Source organism: Saimiri boliviensis, chromosome 4, assembly GCF_048565385.1.
Source record: "Saimiri boliviensis isolate mSaiBol1 chromosome 4, mSaiBol1.pri, whole genome shotgun sequence".
Taxonomy (NCBI): domain Eukaryota; kingdom Metazoa; phylum Chordata; class Mammalia; order Primates; family Cebidae; genus Saimiri; species Saimiri boliviensis.
The window spans coordinates 165,858,603-165,885,298 of record NC_133452.1 but is presented as its reverse complement, the minus strand read 5'-3'; the positions used below and the strand labels follow the sequence as shown (position 1 = coordinate 165,885,298).

Genomic DNA, 26,696 nt, shown 5'->3' with positions numbered 1-26,696 from the left:
TTGACCTTGTGATCCACCCGCCTCGGCCTCCCAAAGTGCTGGGATTACAGGCTTGAGCCACCGCGCCCGGCTCCTGTCTATTCTTATGTCCCCACTTGACCTTTATAATCAGGTTATCTAATTCCAGAACAATATTGGTTGATATTTTCGTTGGAATAGTATCATTGCATACATATTTAGGAAGGGTGGATCTCTTTGAGTCTTTCCAAGAAGAGCATATTGCTTTCTATTTGTTTAATGCACACTTGGCCATTTAGGAGTGTTTTAAAGCTTCCCCCAGAGAAGTTTTCCTCATTTCTTGTTTATTCCTATTTTCACTTTTTTTGTTGCTATTGTAAAAAAGGTATTCTCTTCCATTATATCTTGTAACTCGTTATCATTGACTATTCACATATATGAAGGGCGTTGACTTTAGTGTGTTAATTTTATATCTTGCTTTTTCACTAAATTATTCTTTTTATATATTTTTCCATTGAACTGGGCTTTCTGATGTATTATCGTATCATAAGCGCATAAAAAAGAACATCAAGAGAATCGTGGATGGCAAAACAGCCAGCAGAAACCAGCAGGCTCGCCCTTGAGAAGGCTGTGTGGAAGGAGTCCCTTCGCCACCACTAAGCGTGGAGTCTGAAAGGACCTCCGAACCCAAAGTGAATGGAGACGCAAGGGATTTCCCAGTCTTCAGTTCTACAAGCCTCCACCACCCGTCGGGTCGGGGGAAGTGTGGACAATGGCTGGGTGAAGAAAAGTTGGAAGCTAAACCCGTACCTGTCACCTGCGGGCCTGAGAGCCCTGAGTATCACTCTCGCGTAGGCACCCGGAAACACTACTGAGTCGAAAGGCCCTCGCCCCCTTCCGGGAGCGGCAGCGGAAGGGCGCCTCCGCGGCCGCTTCCGGCCTTTGTGCATCGCTTTTGATGGGTTCCGGTTCCGGAAAGGGTGTGAGGACTCCGCCCTTCGCTCGCTAGGAGGGAGTGCCCTGCTGGCGCCGGCGGCCGCAGGTGAGCGACGTTGTCCTTCGTGCGCGGCGGGCAGGTGGGCGGGAGATTGCTGTATTCCAGCCGCTGGGCCCCTCAGGCTCTGGCTGGTGTAGAGGGCACCCCCGTCCTCCCAATCCCAGGCGGATCCGCGGGAAGCTCTCCCTCTCCAAAGTGCTTTGGGACCCTTCGGGGTGAGGGGTCGGCTCCCAGTGTCTGCGGGAATTCCCGGCTGTGAGGCTCATACATACCTTCCAGGTTTGCCTCGGGCTGTGTATTACTGGGTTCAGCGCTTGCCGGCATTTCTGGACAGCGGCGGGTCACCGACGCTGGCCGGCGTCCTAGGGACCCTTTCCGGGGCCTGCCACTCTTCAGATTATAATCACGGACCGTGAGGGTCGGGGGAAGCTTTAAAGAGTAACTTTTCAGCCTTCTCACGTTATAAATGAAGAAGGAGCAGAAAGATGGAGTCCCTGAGGAAATACGTTTGTGTCACTTTGTTGCTTTTAGGATTTCATGGTTTCCACCAGACATCTGGACATTTGAAAGATAAAACTAACCAATCAAGGATGTCTCAAGCTTTCATCGTTATATTTACTTATTCTAAATGTTAGTTTTATTCTATTTGTCTTTCATTTAGGACCAAATGAGAGTAAGTTTACTAACAAGTCTTACTCTTCCTTCTTAAAGTCCTGAAACAACTTGGCAGTTTTCCTCAGTCTTTCTCTTTAAATTGATCTAATCTTAAGTCTTTTCTATCAGAGTATTTTTCTGAGTATTGTACAGTAATCTGGAGGCCGGCTTTCCAAGTTCTCCAAACTTGCAGTTTTCCCTTATGCCGTAGCTTGTATTAATAATGGTGTCTTACTCTTCAGGACTGTCCAGAAAGGAATTTTCCAGGGAGATCTTACTTGAAACACCGATAGTTCTTGCACAGCTAAAATGACATCCACTTGGGCTATCCAGGCCCACATGGACCAGGATGAACCTTTGGAAGTAAAGACAGAGGAGGAGGAGGAGTATACCACCAGACAGGACTGGAACCTGCGTAAAAACAACACCCATAGCAGAGAGGTCTTCCGTCAGTACTTCAGACAGTTCTGCTACCAGGAGACATCTGGTCCCCGTGAGGCTTTGAGCCGACTCCGAGAGCTTTGCCATCAGTGGCTGAGGCCAGAGACCCACACCAAAGAACAGATCTTGGAGCTACTGGTGCTGGAGCAGTTCCTGACCATCCTACCTGAGGAGCTCCAGGCCTGGGTGCAGGAGCAGCATCCAGAGAGTGGGGAGGAGGTGGTGACTGTGCTGGAGGATTTAGAGAGAGAGCTGGATGAGCCAGGAGAGAGGGTGAGAAAGAAAAGATGTGACTTCTCTTTGAGAAAAGATAAATTGTGGATTTCTGTGCCAGAGTGAAGAAGAGACATTGTTTTCCATAAAGCATGTTCTTGACAGTTTGATGCACAAGAAAGGGGCATGAGTTTCATGGAAAATTGGCTAATGTGGTCCTAACTTATTTGTAACTTTTCTGTGGAAGGATTTTATATTTCTTTACTAAGTTACAAAATTCTGTTTGATAAACATACTGCTCATCTTAGAAAACTTTTAAGACCAGGTATCAGATGAAAGTAGCAGGATGGGAAGCAGCCTCTTGAAAGGGCATCACTCTACTGCACAATACAAATAATTAAGGTTTTGTAGATATATCCATTGCTCTGACTCCATTACAAGATGTTAAAATGGAGAAATTAAGTATTTCAGGTAAATGAGATGTGGGAGTACAATGGAAAGTTAGTGAGGAGAGCAGGATGGGGATCCATGCTTCTTTGAGTAGTAGAAAGCCCAGTTAGATTGCAAAGGTGAATTCTGAGTAGAAGAGTTGAAATAGTGTCCAGGACCTTGAATCTCAACCTTGGAATTGAGATTTTATTCTGTAGGACAGACCCCCGCTCCCAACCTTTTCTCCTTGAGTCGAAATGAGCTTTACTAATTGTAAGATGTAAAAGATAATCAAATTATGCAAAACTTTTTTGTTTTCTTTTTAACACTAAAATAAGACAGTGTTTCTCAACCAGTGCCAATTTTGTGCCCCAGAGGGCATCTGGCAATGTCTTGGGACATTTTTGGTTGTTACAACTCAGGAAGGTGCTGCTAGCATCTAGTGGGTAGAGAGGGCAAGGCTGTTGCTAAACATCTTACGACACAGACAAAGAATTATCTGAACCAGCATGTCAGTAGAGGCAACACTAGGAAACCCTGTTACAGAGTTTGAAACTTAATGAAATAATAAAACAGGAGTATAATCTAGCACTGTGATACAAAGTACAATAAAGAGGACAGGAATATGGCAAAAAGATCTTAGTTTGAAATAGGATCACGAGGCCGGGCGCGGTGGCTCATGCCTATAATCCTCACACTTTGGGAGGCCAAGGTGAGTGGATTACTTGAAATCACAAGTTGCAGACCACCCTAAAAATACAAAAATCAGCCAGGCATGGTGGCACATGCCTGTAATCCCAGCTACTTAGGAGGCTGAGGCAGGAGAATCACTTGAACCCAGGAGGCAGAGGTTGCAGTGAGCCAAGATTGTGCCACTGTACTCCAGCCTGGGCAACGAAGTGAGACTCTGTCTCAAAAAAAAAAAAAAAAAAAAGGAAAGAAAGAAAGAAATAGGATCATGAAAGTGTGATTACCAAGGATGAGGCATGTCTTAGGTAAGAATTGTTTGGAAGTGATGACAGATTAGATCTATTAAGTAAAGAAGGAAGAACCAATGGAGAAATCTTTACAGAATAATCTATTCTAAGCTAAACACTAGGGATTTGAAGCTTGAAAGACTAGTATAATGGCTGTTGGGGGGCCAGGGGAAAAACGGTTGGGTCGGGGAGGGATAACATGGGAAGAAATGCCAGGTATAGCTGATGGGGGGATGGAGGCAACAAAACCACCTTGCCATGTATGTCCCTATGCAACAATCCTGCATGACCAGCACATGTACCCCAGAATCTAAAGTACAACAGTAATAATAATAAATAAAATTTGAAAACACTAGTATAATGGAGACACTCCTAACAAAGTTAAAGACTGTAGGAAATTATTAAGTACATATTTACTGAATATCTGTTTGGACTAGGTCCTGTTTTGGGCACCATCAGTGCAACAGTGAACAAAGCACAGGAGGTTACAGCTGTCATGTAGATTCTACTCTACTGAGAAGAGACAGATAGTAAATTAAAAATCAACAAACCAGCCTGGGCAATATAGTGAGACCCATATCTCTATAAAAAATACAGAAATTAGCCAAGCACTGTGGCAGGTGTGTGTAGTCCTAGCTACTTGGGAGTCTAAAGTGGGAGGATTGCTTGAGCCCAGGAGACTGAGGCTGCAGTGAACTGTGATCATGCCACTGCACTCCAGCCTGGGTGACGCAGTGAGACCCTATCTCCAAAAAAAAAAACCATACAAGATATAAGTGACAGTCAATTCTATTCAAACAACAACGATAAAAGCAGAGAAAAGGAACGGTGAAAGAAATGGGGATTGTGCTGTTTTTTGTAGTCTTGTCAGAGAAGGCTTTTCAGATAGGTGACATTTACAGGAGAAATCTGAAAAGAGCAAGCCACACAACTATCAAGGATAACAGCGTTCAGGCAGAGGGTCAGTTGTTTTTGTTTGTTTGTTTTGAGATGAAGTCTTGCTCTGTCACCAGGCTGGAATGGTTCAGATGCTTCTCCTGCCTCACCCTCTCCAGTAGCTGGGACTACAGGTGCTCACCACCATGCCTAGCTAATTTTTTTGAGATGGGGTTTCACACCGTTGGTGAATAAAGATGGGGTTTCACCATATTGGCCAGGATGGTAAGATTTCTTGACCTCGCAATCCACCTGCTTCAGCCTCCCAAAGTGTTGTGATTATCGGTGTGAGCCACCACGCCCGGCCAATGCAGAGCATTTTAAAGTGAAAATGTACTTGTCACGGTAGAGATGTATTTGTCAAGGAAGAGATGAAATAAAATAGTTATAAGATTATGTTATGTCAGAACTTGCAGGCCATTGTAAGAATTTCGAATTCTGAGATGGAAAGTCATTGGAGAGTTTTTGAATAGAAGAAAGATATAATCTGACTTGAATTTTTAAATGATCCCTCTGGCTACTATGAGAAAGTTCCACAATGAGGCTGGGGTAGGCACAGGCATCAAAGGTAGAAGCACGAAACCGTTCCAGGAGCAATAATCATAAGCAATATTCCAGGCAAGAGATATTGGTGACTTGGTCTAGAATAGTAGCAGTGGAAGTGGTAAAATGTGATTGGATTCTGGATATATTTTGAAGGAAGAGCTTGAGAGGATTAGTTTTTATATAAAATGTGGGATATAAGAGAAAGTAAATAAAGGATTATGCCCATTTTGGTCTGAACATCAGATAGAGTGGATTTGTCATTCATGGAGATGGCAAGGACTGGGGGAGAAGTGGGTTTGGGGTGGAGGGACAGGAATCAAGTTAGGGTTTGGGCCAGGCGTGGTGGCTGATGCATGTAATTCCAGCACTTTGGGAGACCAGTGCAGATGGATCACCTGAGGTCAGGAGTTCAAGACCAGCCTGGCCAACATGGTGGAAGCCTGTCTCTACTAAAAATACAAAAAGTAGCTGGGTGTGGTGCCAGGTGCTTATAATCCCAGCTACTCAGGAGGCTGAGGCAGGAGAATCCGTTGAACCTAGAAGGCGGAGGTTGCTGTGAGCCAAGATCTCATCACTGCACTCCAGCCTGGGCAACAGAGTGAGACTCTGCCTCAGAAAAAAAGTTAGGGTTTGGACATGTGAATTTTAAGATTCCTATTAGAATTCAAGCAGAAAAGTTGAGCAAACAACTGGATTTAATGAACTGGAATTCAGTGGAAGGGTCTCTGCTAGAAATACAGAATTGGGACTTTTCCGAATATACGTAGTATTTAAATCCATGAGATAGGATGAGGTCATGAAAGAAGTAACGAGCAGCAGAAACAGAGTAGCTAGGGAGGTACAAGGAGAACCAGAAGAAAGAACGGGATTCTTAGGTGCTGGCAAAAGTAAGTTGGTTTTAAATGTGTTGAATTTGTATTGCCAATCAGCTCATTCTCTGAAAGCATTGCAAGGGGCATCTAATGGAGTTTACAGCAGGCGTCCCCAAACTACGGGCCCGCGGGCCACATGCGGCCCCCTGAGGCTATTTATCCGGCCCCCCGCCACACTTCAGGAAGGGGCACCTCTTTCACTGGTGGCCAGTGAGAGGAGCACAGTATGTGGCGGCCCTCCAACGGTCTGAGGGACAGTGAACTGGCCCCCTGTGTGAAAAGTTTGAGGACGCCTGGTTTACAGCTTGATTTCTGAGGCCTGACCACAGATCCAGGAATAGAAGGCACAGCTCACTGTACTGGCATTTTCCCCCCACTTTCTTTTTTCAAAATTGTGAGATATCAAAACATCATTTTCTGTACATCTGAGATAGCATTCTGCTGATTCTGGCTTTTATTCTGAAAACTGAGACTACAAAATGAAACTGTATCAGGGAAATAGAGGCAGTGTATATGGTGATTTTTTATTTATGAAGTTTAACCTTTGAAGAGAATGAGGAAGTAATTTGAGAGCCTGTTGTAGAGCCTATAAAGCAAGGTGCTTTATACAAATGACATTTACAATCTCAGAGACGGTAAGTAACTAGCCCAAGGTTACAGAGCCACTAAACTAAGAGAGAGAGTAAGTAATCCATGTGATTCCAAATCCCTGCTTTTTACAAGACCATGCTGGGGAAACCTGCTATTTTTAAATGCAAGAGGAAATAGGCCCATGGAAGAATGGGAGCCACCCAGTGGCTGAAATTGCTGAATAAATTAGTTAGTTCACTGAGGGAGCAAGGGTCAGAGGGAAGCCGAAAGTGATGGGATTGAAGGCAAAGTGGAGATGTGAGTAAGCCTTGAAAAAGAGAAGACATTGTCCTCTAAAACAGAAGCAATGGAGAAGAGTATGAGGGTGCAGACAGGTAAAATGAAGAGTAGATGATTTTTGAGATGACTGTGATCTTGGATACATAGAATTTAAGATAATCTTCCCGGAGAGAAGTGAAACGGGTACCTCAGAAGGGCAGAGACTATTGGGAACAGCTTCTGGAATGAATATGGAAGAGAGTTCGCTCGTTTCCTTCTTTTCCCTGTCTTTCTTCTCCCACCCTCTTTTCTTTCTCCTTCTCATTTATTCCCTTGTACTTTTTTTTTTTTTTTTTTTTTTTTTTCTGAAATAAGGTCTCTTTGTCACCCAGGCTGGAATGCAGTGCTGTAATCATAGTTCACTGTGATGTTGAACTCCTGGACTCAAGCAATCCTCCTGCCTAGTCTCCTGAGTTGTTAGGACTACAGGTGTGTGACACCAGGCTCAGATAATTTTTCATTTTGTCAGGGGAGATGCCTAGGCTGGTCTCAAACTCCTAGCCTCAAGCAATCCTCCCACCATGGTGTCCCAAAGCTGCCTTTCTTTTTTATCATTGGTCTACATTATTTGCCTTTACATATCCCCTTTCCTTTTCCTCTTTCTCTCTTAATGTTTTATTTTTCCCTAAGTTCTATCTTTCCTTTCTGCATTTCACCTTCTTTTTCTTCTCTCCTTTGTTTTGTCTTACTCACTTTCCTTTCTCCACTTCTTTGAGCACAAGACAAAGAAATAACAGTGACACAACCAACATACTTTAGTGGTAACAACAGGAGAAATTACTTCTGGGTGGAGAAAAGAAGGTTCCCCAGAGGAGGTGACATTTCTATTGGCCTTGAAGAATGGGTAGGGTTATGGCAGGCTTATACTGAGAAAAAAGGTCATTTCAGCTTTCAGCCACTGCCACAAATAGTATACTTTTTGTTTTCCGTTGTCAGAGTGAGTCTGTCAGCTATATATCATTTCCCTCAGGTCTTACCTCACACTGAGGAACAGGATATGTTCTTGCAGGAGATGGTATCTCTAGGAAAAGAAGGAGAACCCAGTATGTCCCTCCAGTCCATGAAAGCCCAGCTAAAGTACAAATCTGCAGAACTTGAATTCCAACAGAAGCAAGGTAAAGAAGAAAGACCCATCTTGGGAGGAAGGGGAAGATGGGTAGCACAAGACATTGGGGCTTTGTTGTACTTGCTACTGTTTCTGGTCATTAAAGTCAAAAAGACTCTCTTGGAGGCTGGGCGCGGTGGCTTATGCCTGTAATCCCAGCACTTTGGGAGGCAGAGGTGGGTGAATCACGAGGTCAAGAGATCGAGACCATCCTGGTCAACACAGTGAAACCCCGTCTCTACTAAAAATACAAAACGTTAGCTGGGTTTGGTGGTGCGTGCCTGTAATCCCAGCTACTCAGGAGGCTGAGGCAGGTGGAGGTTGCAGTGAGCCGAGATCACGCCATTGCACTCCAGCCTGGGTAACAAGAGCGAAACTCTGTCTCAAAAAAAAAAGCCTCACTTGGAATCTAATGGCTCATACATAGACTCCCAGACAGCCTCATTTGTCACTCTTCAACTCTTTCTTTTTTTATATTCATATTCTTCTGAATTCTGACTTTACCACTTAATTTAGTCCTTCTGATATTTATCTGTCTTTATGCCGACCTCCTATTTTCAGCCTCTGTCCTATCAGACAATACCTCTATTTTCCACTTGCACTGTATCCTTTCTCCTTCGTTAGATAAGCCTTTGCTCCACTACATTCGCAACTGTCAGATGATTTACACGCACAAAATTGTATACTTAAAAAGAAAAGGAATAATAAAATAAATGTTGCAAAATATTAAAAGTAGGTGAATGTGTGAAAGACCCGCTGTCTTATTTCTATTTTCTCAATATTTTTTTCATTTTAATTTTTTAAATAGATAAAAATGTACATGGCTCAAAAACAAAACATTTTTAAGTTATTTAATGAAAAATTTCTATTCTACCCAATTTTCCTAGCCACCTAGCCTCCTGCCCCTACTCTGAAATAGGTTGTCACTGTTACTAATTTTTTGTGTGTTCCTCCAGATATTTTTTTGATGCATATGTTTTCCATATTGAAAAAAATATATTTTCCTTTATCACTAAGATGGTAGACTCTTGCATTTTTTATTTTTTAGCAGCTGCTTAATATTAAAATGTATAGATACATTGTAAAGATATAAAGGTAACATTTATGATCCCTTCTTAGTTTTAGATATTGAGACTGGAAATGAGTGTGGGAATTTAAAGCAAGAAGTTTCTGAAGAAATGGAACCGCATGAGAATACATCCAGTAAATTTGAAAATGCTATGTCCCAGTCTGTTAGGTGTGGAGAAACTTATGAACCTGAAGAAATAACAGAAGAGCCCTCTGCACACTCCAGAGAAGATAAACAACCTACCTATGATGAAAGTGGAGTAAGCCTGACTGATGAACATCAGAGAATCTTTCCAGGAGAAAAATCTTATGGATGTGATGACTGTGGAAAAGCTTTCAGTCAGCACTCACACCTCATAGAACATCAGAGGATCCATACTGGAGACAGACCCTACAAATGCGAAGAATGTGGAAAAGCTTTCCGTGGGAGAACGGTGCTTCTTCGACACAAAATAATACACACTGGAGAGAAACCATATAAGTGTAATGAGTGTGGCAAAGTCTTTGGCCGATGGTCAGCTCTTAACCAACATCAGAGACTTCACACAGGAGAAAAACACTATCACTGTAATGAATGTGGCAAAGCCTTTAGTCAGAAAGCAGGCCTCTTTCACCATATCAAGATCCATACAAGAGACAAACCTTATCAGTGTTCTCAGTGTAATAAAAGTTTTAGTCGGCGTTCCATACTTACTCAGCATCAAGGAGTTCATACCGGCGCGAAGCCCTATGAGTGCACAGAGTGTGGAAAAGCCTTTGTTTATAACTCATCCCTTGTTTCCCATCAGGAAATCCACCACAAAGAAAAATGCTATCAGTGTAAGAAATGTGGGAAATCCTTCAGTCAGAGTGGCCTTATTCAGCACCAGAGAATTCACACTGGGGAAAAAGCCTACAAATGTGAGGTATGTGAAAAAGCCTTTATTCAAAGGACAAGTCTTACAGAACATCAGCGAATTCACACTGGAGAAAGACCCTATAAATGTGATAAGTGTGGGAAAGCGTTTACTCAAAGATCGGTCCTCACAGAACATCAGAGAATCCACACTGGAGAAAGACCCTACAAGTGTGATGAGTGTGGGAACGCCTTCCGAGGAATCACCAGCCTCATTCAGCATCAGAGAATCCACACTGGAGAGAAGCCCTACCAATGTGATGAGTGTGGAAAAGCCTTCAGACAGAGGTCAGATCTTAGTAAACACCAGAGAATCCATAATAGAGGTGGTCTTTATATATGTAAAGACTGTGGGAAATCATTCAGGCAGAACTCGGCTCTTACTCAACATCAGACTATCCACAAAGGAGAAAAATCTGTTTCTGTGCGATGACTACAGGGAAGTAATCTCACAGAGTTTAGGCCGGTGAGAAACACTATTTAGCTTTATAATTATTTGGGGCAAAACTTCAGCCACCATTGCTATAAGGAAACCTCAGATATTTATTTATTTATTTATTTATTTTAATTTTTTTTTTTTTTTGAGACGGAGTTTCAACCTTGTTACCCAGGCTGGAGTGCAATGGCGCGATCTCGGCTCACCACAACCTCCGCCTCCTGGGTTCAGGCAATTCTCCTGCCTCAACCTCCTGAGTAGCTGGGATTATAGGCACGCGCCACCATGCCCAGCTAATGTTTTATATTTTTAATAGAGACGGGGTTTCACCATGTTGACCAGGATGGTCTCGATCTCTTGACCTCGTGATCCGCCCGCCTCGGTCTCCCAAAGTGCTGAGATTACAGGCTTGAGCCACCGCGCCCGGCCAACCTCAGATATTTTTAAGAATTCACTGTGTGCTGCCCATTGTATTAGGTGCTGTGGAGAGCAAGAAGATAACCCCAAACTCTTAAAGAGTTTATAGTTTGGAATAGGTAAGATCCACACATTTAGTTACATAAGACTACAGGATACTAGAATTGACGCTCAATGTCCAATGAAAGTGGCACTGTGTAGACTTTAAGTGTTGTAAAGTCTAAAGGACAGGTTACTTTTTCTTAGAGTGGTCAGGAAAGATTTTATTGAAAATAAGGATTTGATGGGCAGACTTAGCAGCCAAAAGGGAGAAAACAGGTAAAACAAATGTAAGCCAAGGTAAGAGTGCATGTGATTTGGAAGCATCAGGGAAAAGAGTAGCCAACCTGAAGTAAAAGGTTCGTGCAGATTGGGCAATCAATAGCATTAAGCTGGGAACAGCCTGGGGACAGACTATAAGAGGGCCAGAATGTGAATAATTTCATCCAATACTTAATAGCACTTTGACATTTACAGAGCACTTTTCTCATTTAATTCCTAAAATACCTCAGTAAAGCAAAAGCGTTCTCCATTTAAAAAAATGAGAATACTCTTGCCTGTGGAGATGGTGACACAACTATGATCCCACAAAAAGAAAAAGAGGAGTGACCTAAGTGCAGGTCTCTCGACTTCTGGTCCTGACCATTACACTAGTGATCCTCCAGCTTGGATGAGCATCAAAATCACCTGTGGAGCTTGTGTAACAGGCCTGAATCCCACTATTCTGCTTCATCAGGCCTAGGATGAGAGTCGAGAATCTTCATTTTTATAGCTTCCATTTTAAAGTATACTTAATATACTTTAAAAATTTAAGAAACGTTGAGTTGAATGACAGCTTACTTCATGGTTGTCTGTGAAGTGGGGAAGCTTGAACACAGTCCTGTAAACTAAAGGCCATTGCAAATTTTTAGCACAAGGAAATCCTTACACAGAACATGTACCACCTGCTCTTTGGAGTGAACAGAGAATTAGACCACCATCGTGCCAAAAAACTAGGGTCAGGGTTTAAGGTGGTCTTTCCATCCCTTCAAATTTAAGTATTCAGAGACAGGCCTACCTTCCAAGGGTCTTCTGATTGCAAGGCCTGTGTTGTTTATTTAGGAGATGGCTTGGTGCTCTTCTCTGTTTTACTTTTTACCTCCTCTTGTTTCCCAGATCTCATATTGCCATTATGTTCTGAATTCCTTAATAATTGCTCTTGAGGACTGAATCACTCTGAGTGCATAAAAGGGCCCCAAATTAGAGATACTATCCCTTAGGCTTCTGAAAAATGAACCAACTGAAAACTGGTTGACTCTAACCTTGTATTGTTGAGTAAAAATTCTGCTTTGGATGAGAACCTGTCATGATTCTTTTAATGGACAATAGGCAAGCCACATAGAAGTACATATGGCTCCTGATCTGTATTTTTTTTTTTTTTTTTTTTTTTTTTTTTTTGAGACAGAGTTCCACTCTTGTTGGCCAGGCTGGAATGCAATGGTGTGATCTCGGTTCACTGCAGCCTCCATCTCACGGGTTCAAGCAATTCTCCTGCCTCAGCCTCCCAAGTAGCAGGGATTACAGGCATGTGCCACCACACCTGGCTAATTTTGTATTTTTAGTAGACATGGGGTTTCTCCATGTTGGTCAGGCTGGTCTTGAACTCCTGACATCAGGTGATCCGCCCACCTCAGCCTCCCAAAGTGCTGGGATTCCAGACATGAGCCACCGCGCCCAGCCCTCATCTGTCTTTTTATTTACAGCAATCATTCTTAATCTCTACGGAGATGGCCTGTTATTTCCTTCCTTTTCTATCCTGCCACAGCAAACTCTGCAATTTTCTGGGACTAACTTCCTACTACACCCAACGTAACTCCAGTCCTCTCTTCACACTAGCTGCTCAATGGCTTTGAAGTGGTGAGACGTTGACAAAAGGGGACGGGAAGAAATAAAAGAAGGGTAATCTGCGTTCTTCTTAGTTAAGGTCCACTCCTAATTACCTTTCTATGCAGCCCTTTATCTTTGTCCCATCTTCTCTTCAGTCCTGTCATGTACTCCAACCCCATTTTCCTAGTGCCCCTGCCTCTTGCCTCTCTCTCCATAAACCCTGTGTCCGGCCTGCCTGCACCACTTGTTTGCTGAGGCCCCAGGAATTAAGCCAATTGAGCCAGATAGAGCCGAATGGACAGGATGTTCAGGCTTTATTGGAAAATCCCCAGGCGGACTGACTGGACCCGTACAGCAGGGGAGGGTCAGCAGTCTCGCGCCGGTTTTCTTTGTTCCGTGATTTTTATAGAGGTGGAGGAACCGGGAAGTGGAGGAGCTGATGCGGCAGATGGTGATTGGTCAGTTTGACCATCAGGCGGGAAGTCAGCGAAGGGCTGATGAGGCGGTCGGTGACTGGTCTGATCGGTTGCTGGGCAGAAGGTTGCTGAGTCGCCCAGGGCTGTTTGTGCTTGGGGCTTGTTGCTGGACAGACCAAATTCCAGAGGCGGCCTGCCGGATGTGGGCTCTGGATATGGGGGAAGGGCTACTTCTACCTAACACCCTGTACAGAATTTTTGTCCCTGGATTAGAACTAGAAGAGTCTCTGGTCCTAGGAATATGTATGTTTCTAGCTAAGTTGTAAATATGAACACATATTCCCATAGAAATCATAATGGTATAAGTATTACAATTCAGGCAAATTAGGTGCCAAATTGGCTTCTGGGATTGGAACTTACTTACATGACTTTCTGTATGGGAAAACCTTGAGTTTATGACAGACAGAGGCAAATAAACAGTTGGAAAACAACTTACTCGTAAGTTGAAGAGTGCGTGGTTAGGCTTTTTTCATAACCCCAGCATTGGAGTTGCATGCATAAGGCATTGAGGCAACTGGGATTGGAAATCTAGTTGTTTTCCTCCAGGAAACAAGGAACCCAGTGTGAGCCTGGAAGCTCTGTAGCTCTAAGTATGTGAGACTTATGCTCTAACTAAGTTTACACTGCCTCCCATTTCGCACATAATTAGAATGCAAACTTGTAATCAAACCAAGGTTCAGCTGCTACATTCCAAAGCCAAGACTCAGGAGAGAAGAGAATTGGTGAAAGGAAAAGCAGATTTATTCGGAGAGCCAGCAACCTGAGACAATGGTAGACTAGTGTCCTACAGTACCATCTTAAGTCAGTACAAAGTTTAGGCTTTTTTAATGTTAAGGGCAAAGGGAAAAGGAGTAAGTTGCGATGAAGAGGTAACGTATGACCACAAACATCTTGGCGCCAGCAAGAGTCCAAGGGGGTTGGGAACTTCTTTGTTACTGGTTGGGTCATAATGCTCCTATAAATCTTTAACTATGTAGTTGTTTACATACTTTTTAAATCCCAGAGATGGTTTTTAAAACTACATGATTGCTGTTTCTGCATATTGTCTCAGTGCTCTAAAATTATCCTGGCCTACATGGAGGAATGGGTAAAGGCTCCTTAAACAAAAATGGAGTTAGTTATGTTAGTTCTTTTGCTTTTTCACTGTTAGAAACTCTTCTCAGTGGAGGGGACTTTGCTTAGTGATAAGAACCTGTATGAGAACGTTCTCCTTACCGGACATGCTATACATACTCCTTATCTGGTTTTATAGACTTGTTATCCAAACTGAAGTTACTGTTCATAGTAACTTCAGAGCCTCTCTTTTAATCTGACTGCTCGCTGGAATGCAATCCTTGTTTTAAAGTTGCGTTCTGCTCCTCTCAGTGCCTTTACTTGGGGTCTTTCCAGTTCATTTTCTGCTTAATATGTTCTGTCAATGCGCACATTCCTCCATTTGCCTTTCTTCACACTATTAATCTTTTTTACATACCTAATATTATAAAGGGACCATAAAGAAAGACTTAATGGGATATGCCTGTTATATAGGAGGGTACAGTTTATACTTGTTTAAAAATAAATGTGAAGGCTGGGCACAGTGGCTCATGCCTGTAATCCCAGCACTTTGGGAGGCCAAGGCGGGTGGATCACAAGATCAAGAGATCGAGACCATCCTGGCCAACATGGTGAAACCCCAACTCTACTAAAAGTACTTAAAGTAGCTGGACATGGTGGCACGCACCTGTAGTCCCAGCTACTCAGGAGGCTGAGGCAGGAGAATTGCTGAACCCAGGAGGCGGAGGTTGCAGTGAGCCGAGATTGTGCCACTGCACTCCAGCCTGGCGACAGAGCAAGACTCCGTCTCAAAATAAAAATAAAATTTAGGAGTTTTATTCTGGTTATTTCTTATGCCTAAATACAGTTGCAGTACCAAAAAAGGTGGAGTGACATGGAATTTCCAGGCAGGCATCAAAGGGGATTAAACTAGCTGTTTAGGATAAAGAGAAAATATAGTAGAATAAGGCTACTAATTGGAGCTAAATTGGCAATATAGGGAAATTGAAGGCCCTGAGGGGCAAATGGACGACGTCACATGTTAGATTAGGAGCGCTACGCCGGGGAGTGCGGGAAACAGAGTGCCTTGTGATGAAGCCAAGAGTACATTTCATGGATAAAATACAGATGTGGTGTGACAGTCACAAGATGCTAGAAACCAGAAACCTCTAAAGCATCTTATGTATGTGGATTTTGAAATAAATAACAATAATAGGGGGCAGGATGGAAAGGAAGACTATGAAAGTGAAGCAGGTCTAAGGTAGAAGTGATGGTCATCAATTGTAGTAACAATAGCCACATAGAAGTACCTGGTATAAAACTCAAAGGAATCATAAAGCTTGCAAATAATATTAAGGATAAGATTGACTGGCTCTAATTGGTTTTTCTAATTGGTTCAAGGTAAACAACACATGAAATGTTTAAGGCAAAAAGCATGGAGAGGTTGGGGAGAAGCCAAGTTTCTAAAGTAATGAGAAGCGAAGTGAGTTTTTATTCACAGACCCGGGCTGTGAATAAAAATGTAACCTGAACAATCAAATGGATTCCACAGAGTGCAATGGGAAGGGATTGCAGAAGAAAAAAGAATGTGGCCTTCCTTCCAAAAATAAATTGTATTAAGAGGTTGCCAGAGTTTGAGGAATGAGATGAAGCTGATGAGGAAGGACAACGCAATTGAGCAGGGCTCTGAATTGAGACATCTCAACTGCAAAATGAGGTTGGTTGTAGAGACCTCTAAGATACAAGAACTTAGACAAGTCTGCACGCCGTACTCGTACAGAAGTAGACTCTTTTCTTAATATATGGTAGGTTATTGATTGTAGACTTGTTATAATCAAAGCTGTTCTTATTGGCCATCTTTTGGAATTGAGGAAAGGTTTATTAATGATAATACTTCACACTTATTAACTGCTTACTAAGGGCCAGGCATTACTAAATGCTTTACTTACATCATCTCATTTTCAACTGGGGAAACTGAAACACCTAAGTTAAACCTGCTCAAGGTCACAAAGGTACTATGTAGTGGGGCCAAGATTTGAACCCAAGCAGCCCAGTTCCAGAGTCCATACTTTTAACCTCTGAATACACTTCCTCTGTTTATTTCAGTTGAACAAACCATGTGTTGCAGTGGTAATTCAATGTCTTGAGTCATTATCTATAAAAACTTTTTATCTCCAGTCACTGTTCTGAAAAATGATTCAGAAAGTCCTGCAGTCCAGACACCTCAGGTAACAATATTACCACCCTCTCTGCATTCCACATCTTGGATGAGGTGTGGCGGGCATCAACAGCTCTGCTTCTCGTTGCCTGCACAGCGCGGGTGTCACAGGAGACATTCCACTTTAAAAATGGGCTCCTTATATGAAAATATCACCCTTCCTAGTTTAGAATCATAAATCACTCTGCATTATTTTCACAGAATAAGGAATATTTGGCTGTCTAATTTAATACAGAAAGATTTAAAGGTATGTCCCCATGAGTTAATAACTCATTACGGATCTATCTTTAATGAGGGTTTTTAGAAGTGATTTTATATTAGGAAATACTTCTTCGACTTAAGAATGCACACACATCTTTTTCTTTGCTTAAGATTTACCAGTTTTACAATTCAAATGGTGTCCCTTCTAATTCCACAAGGCCAGAATTTGTGCAAGTGCTTGTTCAACCTAGACATAAGAATTTGATAGCCTTTAATTGAATCTCTTCCCAAATTTTATCCTTTAAACCGAAAAGTTCTTATACCACAGCCACTCCAGCAGCTCATGTTACTGGAATTTCTGTGGATCCTCTCCCTCTCAAATGTTCTGCGCGTGTTTGGTAAGGAGTCCTCACACGTTATTTTTTTTCACATGTATAGTATTTCTACATATATGTATATATATATATTCATATGTAAAAAGTATATATGAATATTTTTATGTGTTGTAATGTTTATTTTATATATATATATGGTCTGAGGTATATAATTTGATGTTGACAAAGCCAACCATGATAAGTGTTTTAAACTTTTCAGTTGACTAGCCCCCAACTCACATTGTAAGACCATCATTTAGGCCGGGCGCGGTGGCTCAAGCCTGTAATTCCAGCACTTTGGGAGGCCGAGACGGGTGGATCACGAGGTCAAGAGATCGAGACCATCTTGGTCAACATGGTGAAACCCCGTCTCTACTAAAAATACTAAAAATTAGCTGGGCATGGTGGCGTGTGCCTGTAATCCCAGCTACTCGGGAGGCTGAGGCAGGAGAATTGCCTGAACCCAGGAGGCGGAGGTTGCGGTGAGCCGAGATGGTGCCATTGCACTCCAGCCTGGGCAACAAGAGTGAAACTCCGTCTCAAAAAAAAAAAAAAAAAAAAAAAAAAAAAAAAAAAGACCATCATTTAGAGCCAGCAGTTTTCCCTTGATTACATGGACAGTTGATTCTCTTCACACATGTTAAAAACACCATTTAGGTATCTGAAACCCATCAGTCAAGGCTCTCAGAGCTTTCACCCATCAAGTGCAAGCTGATCTGTAAGGTATATGTCTGTTTGCTCCTGCCAGTCATCTTCTTAAACCCAGTTGGCCTGCTCCTGGAAGTCCCAAGAAGGGCTTCAGAGTGGAAGTTACTTGTAATCTCTGATTTATGGTTACATCATCATTACTCCTCTTCAAGCTTGGTGTGCGTATCTTAGTGTTTTGATCTAGTGCCTTAGTTCTGCCTACTTCAGTAATGAATTTAGGAGTAGATCTCTCCCCATTTCATCCCTGATAAAGATTGAGGCAGTTTAGGGACTTGACAGCTTCCTGTGGCCAAATTCCCTACTTATTCCTGAGACAGGGTTTAAGAACCTGGATTCTAGAGATAGATTGTCATGATTCGAATCTCAGCTTACTAGCTCAATGACTTTGGGCAAGCGATTTAATCTCTCTTACGTTAAATGTAAAACGGTAATGATAATAGTACCTATCCAATTGGGCAGTTACGTACATTAAATGAGTTTACAAAGTGCTTAGAATACTGCTTGGCACATTAGTGCTTTACAGCTGCTCTTGTTCTGATTGTTGCTGTGGGCTCTCTCAAAAGCTTTGGCTCTAGATGCCAGTGCCCCAGGTCAAATTTTAACCTTGCTGCAAGTTTCCCAGAACTACTGCACAGGCCTCCTGGCCCTGGGATAAAAGCTCCCACCCAGGTGTACTTTTGCTTTCCTGCCTGGGGAACTGATCAACAGTGGCCGGCAGGGGACACTTACCGCTCAAGTTGGAAAAGGAGAGATTTCTGCCCTTTTGTCTCCGCCCGTTAGTTATCGGAGGTAACTAGCAGCCCATGGTATCCGCAGTTTTACTTCGGAGCTGCTCTTCCGACGTTCCGCAGCGGGAAGGCTGGCGTCGCGCGGGTCTGACGCGCCCCGGCCTGGGTCCCTGGGTCCCTGGGGTAACCTGACTGCTCAGCTGGAACGCGGTGCTCAGCTGGGCGGGGTACGGCCGGGCAACCACAGAGAGGAGAAAGCCTCCAGAATCCTAGAGAGGCCGAATGCTGAGACCGCCGTTGGCGGCGGCGGGACCTGAAAGTACCGGCGTTTCCGGCCTTTGCGATGAACCTTTGGAGGCGGGGGCCTCAGGTTCGTGCCCTCCAGCCCTTCATTGTCTCTGGTGAGGTCGGGCTTGATAAACGTTGAGAGGAGCTGGGGAAGTTAAAGATGACTTTCAGGTTTTGAGGTATCAGGAAGACTGGCTGTTGAGGAAAAGGGAGTCTGGGTTCCCAATTTTGGTAAAAGGAAAGTTGGGTTCATTTGGGGAAATTGTATGATTCATGATTTTCCCGAGATCGACGCTGAGTACAAGACAGAATGCATCTAGCTGTTGCGTGACTTTGAGCAAATTACTTAATCTCTCTGTGCCTCAGTTTTATTCCAAAGTCAGTGAGATTATAGCTACTTAAATGGCTGCATGCATAGTGAATTTTAAATATTAGCTATTGTTATTTTTCATTTCTGATGTTCTTATCTCTGCCGTTTATATGGGATATTTTGAAGTAGGGGAGCCAAGGGAAGAGGGTCATGATCTTTGAAGTTTTATTAATATAAACTTTCGGAGAGTCAAAGGCTAGCAGATGCGGCTGGCTAATAATTGGCAGTCACTCTTGCTTTCTTAATTCAGCTTACTGACACAGAGTTCCATTTTCTTTCAGTGCCATGTTCGGATAAAAGTGAGTTCTAGGCTAAAGAGATAAAATTTAGCTTCTGTTAACATTGTTATTTTATGCCTCAGGAAGAAGACCACCTACAAGGAAATACTTATGAAAAATCACTGTGAACCCCAAGCTGGAGTGAATCTTCTCCTGAGCTCTCTCATTCCAGAATGGCAATCGTGTTGTAGGAAAGATCTCTAATAGTGACTGCTGGTAAAGGAAGAAGGCTGTGCCTGGGACAAAGAATCAGGCTGGCAAAGAAATCACAGATCTTTTCTCAAACTTTACATTGTTATTATGTGGATATATAGCTACCTGGACTTCACAGAGCTGTCAGAAAACTTGGGAAGCTTTGCCAGTAGTTCCTGAGGCCAGAAATACATGTCAAGAAGTAGGTGCTGGAACAGGTCCTGGCCCCTACTTGTGAAGCTGCAGTTATAGGTAGGATAATATCATCCAGAATGTGGAGCGCAGGCAATCCGTGATGCTGGAAAAGTAGAAGAGACAGCTTGAATGAAGGACAAACCACAGGTGGGAAACATTGGCAGGATCCCTTATGGCTTGACTAGCAAAAGGTTTTGGGAGTAGGATGGAAAGCAGCAAACCTCAACTTTAGGATCCACCAGATGTCTCTGGAGCCATAACCCAACATTTCCCTATTGGGTGTTACTTCTCTTGCCATTTATGTGCATCTCTGGGACCTTCTCTTTCTATACTGGGTTTTTTGTTTGTTGGGTGTTTGCACTTAGGGTTTAGCTTCAAATTCCATTTCCCAAGACCAATTTTATCCCATTGCCTTTAGGTATCAGGCTAAAGGACAGAACAAGATATGCTTATGACAAAGATAGTACCTTGGAATCAAAGGTTTCAGATCAAACCTAAGATTCTTAGTTTACCTCTCGTTGCCTTTTGATGTGAAAGGTAATGAGAGAACATCTCTGGAGAGAAAGAGGAGGAAAGCCTCACAAGGGCATCTTTTAGAACTTTTAGTAGTGTCCTCGCCCCAAAAACCTTGCGTCTACCAATCTCCTTCTCATTACCTACCTGATTCTTGAAGTAGAAAATCACAGCCATATTTGTAGGGGATTGCGGTTTTGGTTTTTTTGACCTGTTTAACTCCTTTAGCTTCAAAGTGTTGCTTTCTTATGTTTTAGACATGAATATTACCTAGAAAAGTTGCTTTCCCACTGTAAATTTTCTGGTTTATTGGTTGCCCCACATCAGATTAGTATATATTTTCAAACTGGTTTAGCTATTGTTTCAAGTTAACTTTGATCATATCTGGTTGTTTACTGATCCACTCAACAAATATTTATTGAACATTTTGTAGGTCAATAGTAGCCAAGATACGTATCAGTAAGTAGAAATAGTCCTTTTAGGCCAGGCGTGGTGGCTTACGCCTGTAATCCCAGCACTATGGGAGGCCGAGGCGGGTGGATCACGAGGTCAAGAAATAGAGACCATCCTGGTCAACATGGTGAAACCCCGTCTCTACTGCTAAAAAATACAAAAAATTAGCTAGGCATGGTGGCGCTTCTCTTAACTTTTTTGATTATACTTTCCTGATTTCTTTTGTTGTCACATTTTGTGAAAAGTTTTCATACACCTACAGTCTCTTTCTGCCTGTCTCTTCTCACCCAAATTGGACCCCCGCTACTCCTACTCTGCCACGTGCCTTCTTGGACATGTCACAAAAATGAGATGCTTGTGTAGAGTCTTAGAAAAGACATGCACTTTAAATAAAAGTGGGTTTTATTTTTATTCACTGTGCTCTATCATAAATCTCATTTCAGAAGAGGCAACTGATATGTGAATTGTCTGTGCATTTTGTTTTAGATGGTGTTACTGAGAAGGCAACTAAGGACTTGGCTCCAAAATAAACACATTCTGGAGATGCTGTGTTTTGTCGGGTGGGGAATGTCTGATGAACTGCAACGTCAATGCAGTAAGTGTGGTAAAAGCGGCAGTTTCTGGTGAGTCATTACTCAGCATCATGGAGCCCACAATGAAGAGAATCTCTGCAATCTCTGCAATCAACAAGTTTTGAAAGGCTTTTGTTTATAGTGGATCCCTCTTTTTCCCCCAGAAGATCCACTACAAGGAAAAATGCTATCATTATAAGGAATATGGGAAAGTTTTCAGCCACATGGCCTTATTTGACATGAAAGAATCCACGTAAGAGACTGCATAAATGTGATAACTGAGGAGGCCTTTGTTCAGCAAGGAAACCTTATACAACCTTGATTGACAAATGTAGGAAGACCTTCACCCAGAAGCAAGGACTGACTATGCACCAGACAATCTGCACCATAAACGTGATGAATGTGGAAATGATTTCCATTGTGTACCAGCTTTCTTCAGCATTGGAGCATTCACACTAAAAGGAAACCCTGCCAGGGTTAGAGTATGGAAAAGTCTTCAGAGGTTGAAACTTGGGAAAAATCAGTGAATTAATATTAGAGAGGCTCTTATAAATGAGAAGATTGTGGGAAGTTATATGGACAAAGATCATACCTCAACAAGGGAGTTTCCACAGTTTTGAAAAGTTAATATAATTAATATAAGTGGGCAAGTTGTATGGGAAATGAGTATTCTAAAATGCTCATTTTAGCCAGTAAAAACATTGAGTGTCTTCGGTCAAGTAAAGGAAATGTTAGAAATATTTTTCTTTTCCAGAGGGGTCTATATAAGTATAAGCAACCAGGACTTTTGAAATAAGTTGCATCTCTGGATTTGTGATCTGTCTCCTGGATGATTATCTCAGCTTTGGGGGAGAGGTCTTTTTTTTCATGCCTGCTCTAGTCTCATATCTTTAATTCATTCAGCAAATGTACCCAGTAGTATTATTGTCTATTGTTTACTGTAAATACATGTATTTTCTTTACGGGCTGAGCAGCCTTGTATTAGTACCCTGGGACACAAAAATCACATATATAATGTTTCAGCAAATGTAGTAAAAAGAATTATATTATTGAATTGCTGAGTATTTCTGTAAATCTGAAACTGCCTTTATATTCTCCAATACAAGACCATGTAGGTATCCCATCAGAGTATATTTTTCCAGGTTTGGCTTTTTAATTTTATTTTATTTATTTTGAGATGGAGTCTTGCTCTTGTTGCCCAGGCTAGAGTGCAATGGCACTATCTCAGCTCACTGCAACCTTCGCCTCCTGGGTTCAAGCAATTCTGCCTCAGCCTCCTAAGTAGCTGGGATTACAGGTGCCCACCATCATGCCCTACTAATTTTTGTATTTTTAGTAGAAATAGGGTTTCATCATGTTGGCCAGGCTGGTCTTGAACTCCTGACCCCATGATCCGCCTGCCTCAGCCTCCCAGAGTGCTGGAATTACAAGCGTGAGCCACCGCACTCAGCTATTTTTTTAAGATAGAAAAATATACTTCACATATAGTCTATTGACAGATAATTACTGATATTTTTTCTTATAGATAACACATAATACACACTGTCAAGGCTAATACATTAACTTGCTCATTTTCCGTTCTAAAACCTATAGGCAAAAATATGAAAGAATCTTTAGAAGCTGTCAATAAGTTGGTAGTGTAGCCCAATCTCTACCCATGATGAGAGAATGCAGCTTATATATTTTATAATAGGGCACTAAATTCAGGAACCATGTATTTAAAAACTTTATAGTGATTATCTCAGAATTCTAGGTTTCTCTGTACATCCCTAAATTTTTCGCATAGGTTTCATTAATACTTTCATTATTTTTAAAGATGGACTGCATTCTGCAAAAGGCTTTTCTAGTATCTGCAAATCACACAACTTTTTTCTTTATTATATAAAATGATTTCCTAATATTGAGCCAACCTTGCATTCCTAGAACAAACCTCAGCCATGGCATGTTATTTTCTTAATGTGTTAATGGGTTTACTTGTTAATATTTTACTTAGTATGTTTTCTTCAATATTCATGTGAAATTAGTCCATAATTTTTATACTATAATTTTCAGGTTTAGATTTTTACTCTTTACTTGCATCATAAATATACTTTAAGTCTGTGTTCATTTTTAATGCTCTAGAACAATTTATTAAGCATTTTTACAGACAGGGCCTTGCTCTAGACTGGAGTCCAATGGTGCAGTCATAGCACACTGCAGCCTTGAACTCTGGTCTCAAGGAATCCTTCCATTGTAGTCTTCCAACTAGCTGGGACTACAGGCATGTACCACCACATAGAGGTAATTTGTTTGTCTATTTGTTTTTTGTAGAGACAGGATCTCTTTGTTGTTCAGGCTGGTCCTAAACTCTTATCCTCAAGCGATTCTCCTGCCTCAGGCTTCCAAAGTGCTGCAATTACAGGCATGAGCCACCATATCTGGCTTCCTTATGACTTTTTAAACAGCTTTATTGAAGGAAATTGATATGTAATGAACTGCATACGTATACAGCTTGTTAAGTTCTAACATGTTTACACCAGTGAAACAATCACTACCATCAATATGTCACCCAAAAAAGTTTCCTCATGTCCCTTGATAATTTCTCCCACCCTTACCTGCATTCTTCCCTGCTCTCCAAGCAACCTCTATATTCAGCCTTCTGTTGCTAAGGTGTAATGAATGAATTTAGTTAAAAGGTTAGCTAATTAAGCCATTATTACTTAATACTTTAATCTTGGGTGTTTTACAGTTAATCCAATGATGAAAAATTGGCAGGGAAGGCCCTCCTGGATCTCCTTGAAGGGAAGTACCTAGACCACCCAGAATTTTTGTAGATTCCTCTGAAAAGGATGACAAGCTGTCTCCACCCATGCTCCCATTCAGATCATTCTTTCTTTTATATTTATAAAATATAAGTTATTTAATATCGCTAACTTACTTTCCTGTTTCTTGTTAACTAGAAAAGCATAACTAGCAGTTATACTTTATTTATTTATTTATTTTTTTATACGGAGTTTCGCTCTTGTTACCCAGGCTGGAGTGCAATGGCGCGATCTCGGCTCACCACAACCCCGTCTCCTGGGTTCAGGCAATTCTCCTGCCTCAGCCTCCTGAGTAGCTGGGATTACAGGCACGCGCCACCATGCCCAGCTAATTTTTTGTATTTTTGGTAGAGACGGGGTTTCACCATGTTGACCAGGATGGCCTCAATCTCTCGACCTCGTGATCCACCTGCCTCGGCCTCCCAAAGTGCTGGGATTACAGGCTTGAGCCGCTGCGCCCGGCCCAGTTATACTTTAAATGGGGAGAGGTAGAAAGCTTCATTCCTCATCAGAGGAAGTTATCTCATGACAGCTTCCATGGTAGGTAGGGAGGTATGTGGGAAATGGCCTTGTATCAGCTCCTCACAAAACCTACTGTGCACTCATGTTCCAGATCAGCGAGTGTTAAACCCTGGTCTATGTGGCTCATATGAAGATATGCAAGTTGCCAGGCAGCCATGGTGCAGTCATTCTCCTAAATGAAGAGCTATTAAGTCTGTTAAGTCTCACCAAAGTGAGAAAGAAACGTATAAAATGCCTTAGAAGACAGAAGCTTGTTTAGGTCTTTTGTTCTTCAGGGGCAGAAATAATGTCTTGTTCATCTTTGATTCTTTAGCACCTGACCTGACATAATCAGGTCTGTTGAATGAATGGTTATAAACACATAATTTCTTTAGAACGGTAATATAGTTGTTTATCTCTTGTCCCTCAGCCTGCCTCATACCAGCCGTTCCGCATCCTGATCTATAAGTGGAGTAGGGAGGCTACAACATCATTTCCCAGGCTCCTACTGCCATTTGGAAGAACTTAACAAAAGTGGGCAGCACAGGTTAAATGCTTTTTTTTTTTTTTTTTTTTTTTTGAGACGGAGTTTCACTCTTGTTACCCAGGCTGGAGTGCAATGGCGTGATCTCGGCTCACCGCAACCTCCGCCTCCTGGGTTCAGGCAATTCTCCTGCCTCAGCCTCCTGAGTAGCTGGGATTACAGGCACGCGCCACCATACCTAGCTAATTTTATGTATTTTTGGTAGAGACGGGGTTTCACCATGTTGACCAGGATGGTCTCGATCTCTTGACCTTGTGAGCCACCCGCCTCGGCCTCCCAAAGTGCTGGGATTACAGGCTTGAGCCACCGTTCCGGCCAGGTTAAATGTTTTAATGCTTTACTGAAATTGTAATACTCTACTGTAGTTTTAATGTTGAAACTATAGTCTTGTGATGGCCAATTTTATCTGTCAACTTGACTCGGCCACAGGGTCCCCAGATATTTGGTCAAACATTATTCTGAGTGTTTGATTTTGGATGCGATCAATCATTACCTCAGTAGACCAGGTGAACCAGATTCCCTTCCCTAATGAGGGTGGCCCTCATCTGATTAGTTGAAGGAAGGAAGAAAACAAAAATGAAGATGCTACCTCAAGGGGTACGCCTCCTGACCATCTTGAGCTGGGACATCAGTCTTTTCTGGCCTTCAGACTCAAACTAGAACACTGACTTCTGGGTCTTGAATCTGCTGGCCTTTTGACTGCTCACTCCATTGGCTCTGCTACATCTCTAGTTTGCAGATCGGAGAAGCTGGGACTTCTCAGCCTCGATAATCATATGAACCAATTCCTTCCAATATATAAAAATATATACACAAACATATATATTATGTATAATATACATAAATCGATATAAATACAAATATATATTTATACACATACATACATATATAGACACAGACCCTATTGGTTCTGTTTCTCTAGAGAATCCTAATATATATTCAGAAAGTTTAGAAATCATCCAATGCATTTTTCTCAATTTAAGAATCCACTCAAACGAAGTAACCATATGCTTTACTACTATAATACAAATAATTTACATTAGGATTTGTTAGATTTGTGTCCCATAGATCCCTGAGAACCTTGAAGGATCAAGCCTTGAAAACTGGCACAAAAACAGGGACTTGGGTAGTTCTATAAAGGATTTTGGATGATGATTCAATTTCTACTAAACAAAACACATAGAGCAGGAGATAATATATCACAAGGCCAAACCATTAACTATAAAAGGTGACCAGAAAAATCTTTGAATTCCAGAGTCTTTAACTGATATAAATATGGAAGAGATTGCTGGTGCCAGACACCAAGTGAGAAATGTGAGTAGATGCAATAATGAAAGCATGTTTCTACAATAAGGAGAAGTGATAGTAACAAAAAAGGAACTGTCATCCCACAGTTGTCACACACGTAAGGCTTCTCTTCCCAGTGTGGGTTCTCCGGTGTTTGATAAGGCCTGAGCAGCAACTGAAGGTCTTGCTGCATTGTTCATTTTGCTA

General features: G+C 42.1%; 2 protein-coding genes across 9 annotated transcripts in view; one reads left to right on the top strand and one right to left on the bottom strand.

The window, feature by feature from the left end:
* Nucleotides 1-1,918: 1,918 nt before the first annotated feature.
* ZSCAN12 (zinc finger and SCAN domain containing 12) lies at nucleotides 1,919-22,318 on the top strand. Of its 2 annotated transcripts, XM_003944713.4 has the most exons (5): nucleotides 1,919-2,323; nucleotides 7,903-8,047; nucleotides 9,157-10,288; nucleotides 19,515-19,965; nucleotides 21,271-22,318. In XM_003944713.4, the coding sequence occupies exons 1-4, from the start codon at nucleotides 1,919-1,921 to the stop codon at nucleotides 19,633-19,635; spliced, it is 1,803 nt and encodes a 600-aa protein (XP_003944762.1). In that variant the 3' UTR covers nucleotides 19,636-19,965; nucleotides 21,271-22,318. The 2 variants fall into 2 exon arrangements, with proteins under 2 accessions (XP_003944762.1, XP_074254693.1); XM_074398592.1 differs by lacking the exons at nucleotides 19,515-19,965; nucleotides 21,271-22,318 and having other exon boundaries at nucleotides 9,157-10,433.
* The window catches only part of LOC101033587 (zinc finger protein with KRAB and SCAN domains 3), a 50,861-nt gene continuing 27,771 nt past the window's right edge, over nucleotides 3,607-26,696 (bottom strand). For 4 of the 7 annotated variants that reach the window (XR_012517477.1, XR_012517476.1, XR_012517473.1 and 1 more), the window contains 2 exons: nucleotides 18,497-25,990; nucleotides 3,607-16,645 (listed from right to left, as the gene is read on the bottom strand). The gene's annotated coding sequence lies outside the window, so the exon portion shown is untranslated. The remainder of the gene's footprint in view (nucleotides 16,646-18,496; nucleotides 25,991-26,696) is intronic. The other 3 variants (XR_012517475.1, XR_012517474.1, XR_012517472.1) reach the window with 3 other exon arrangements.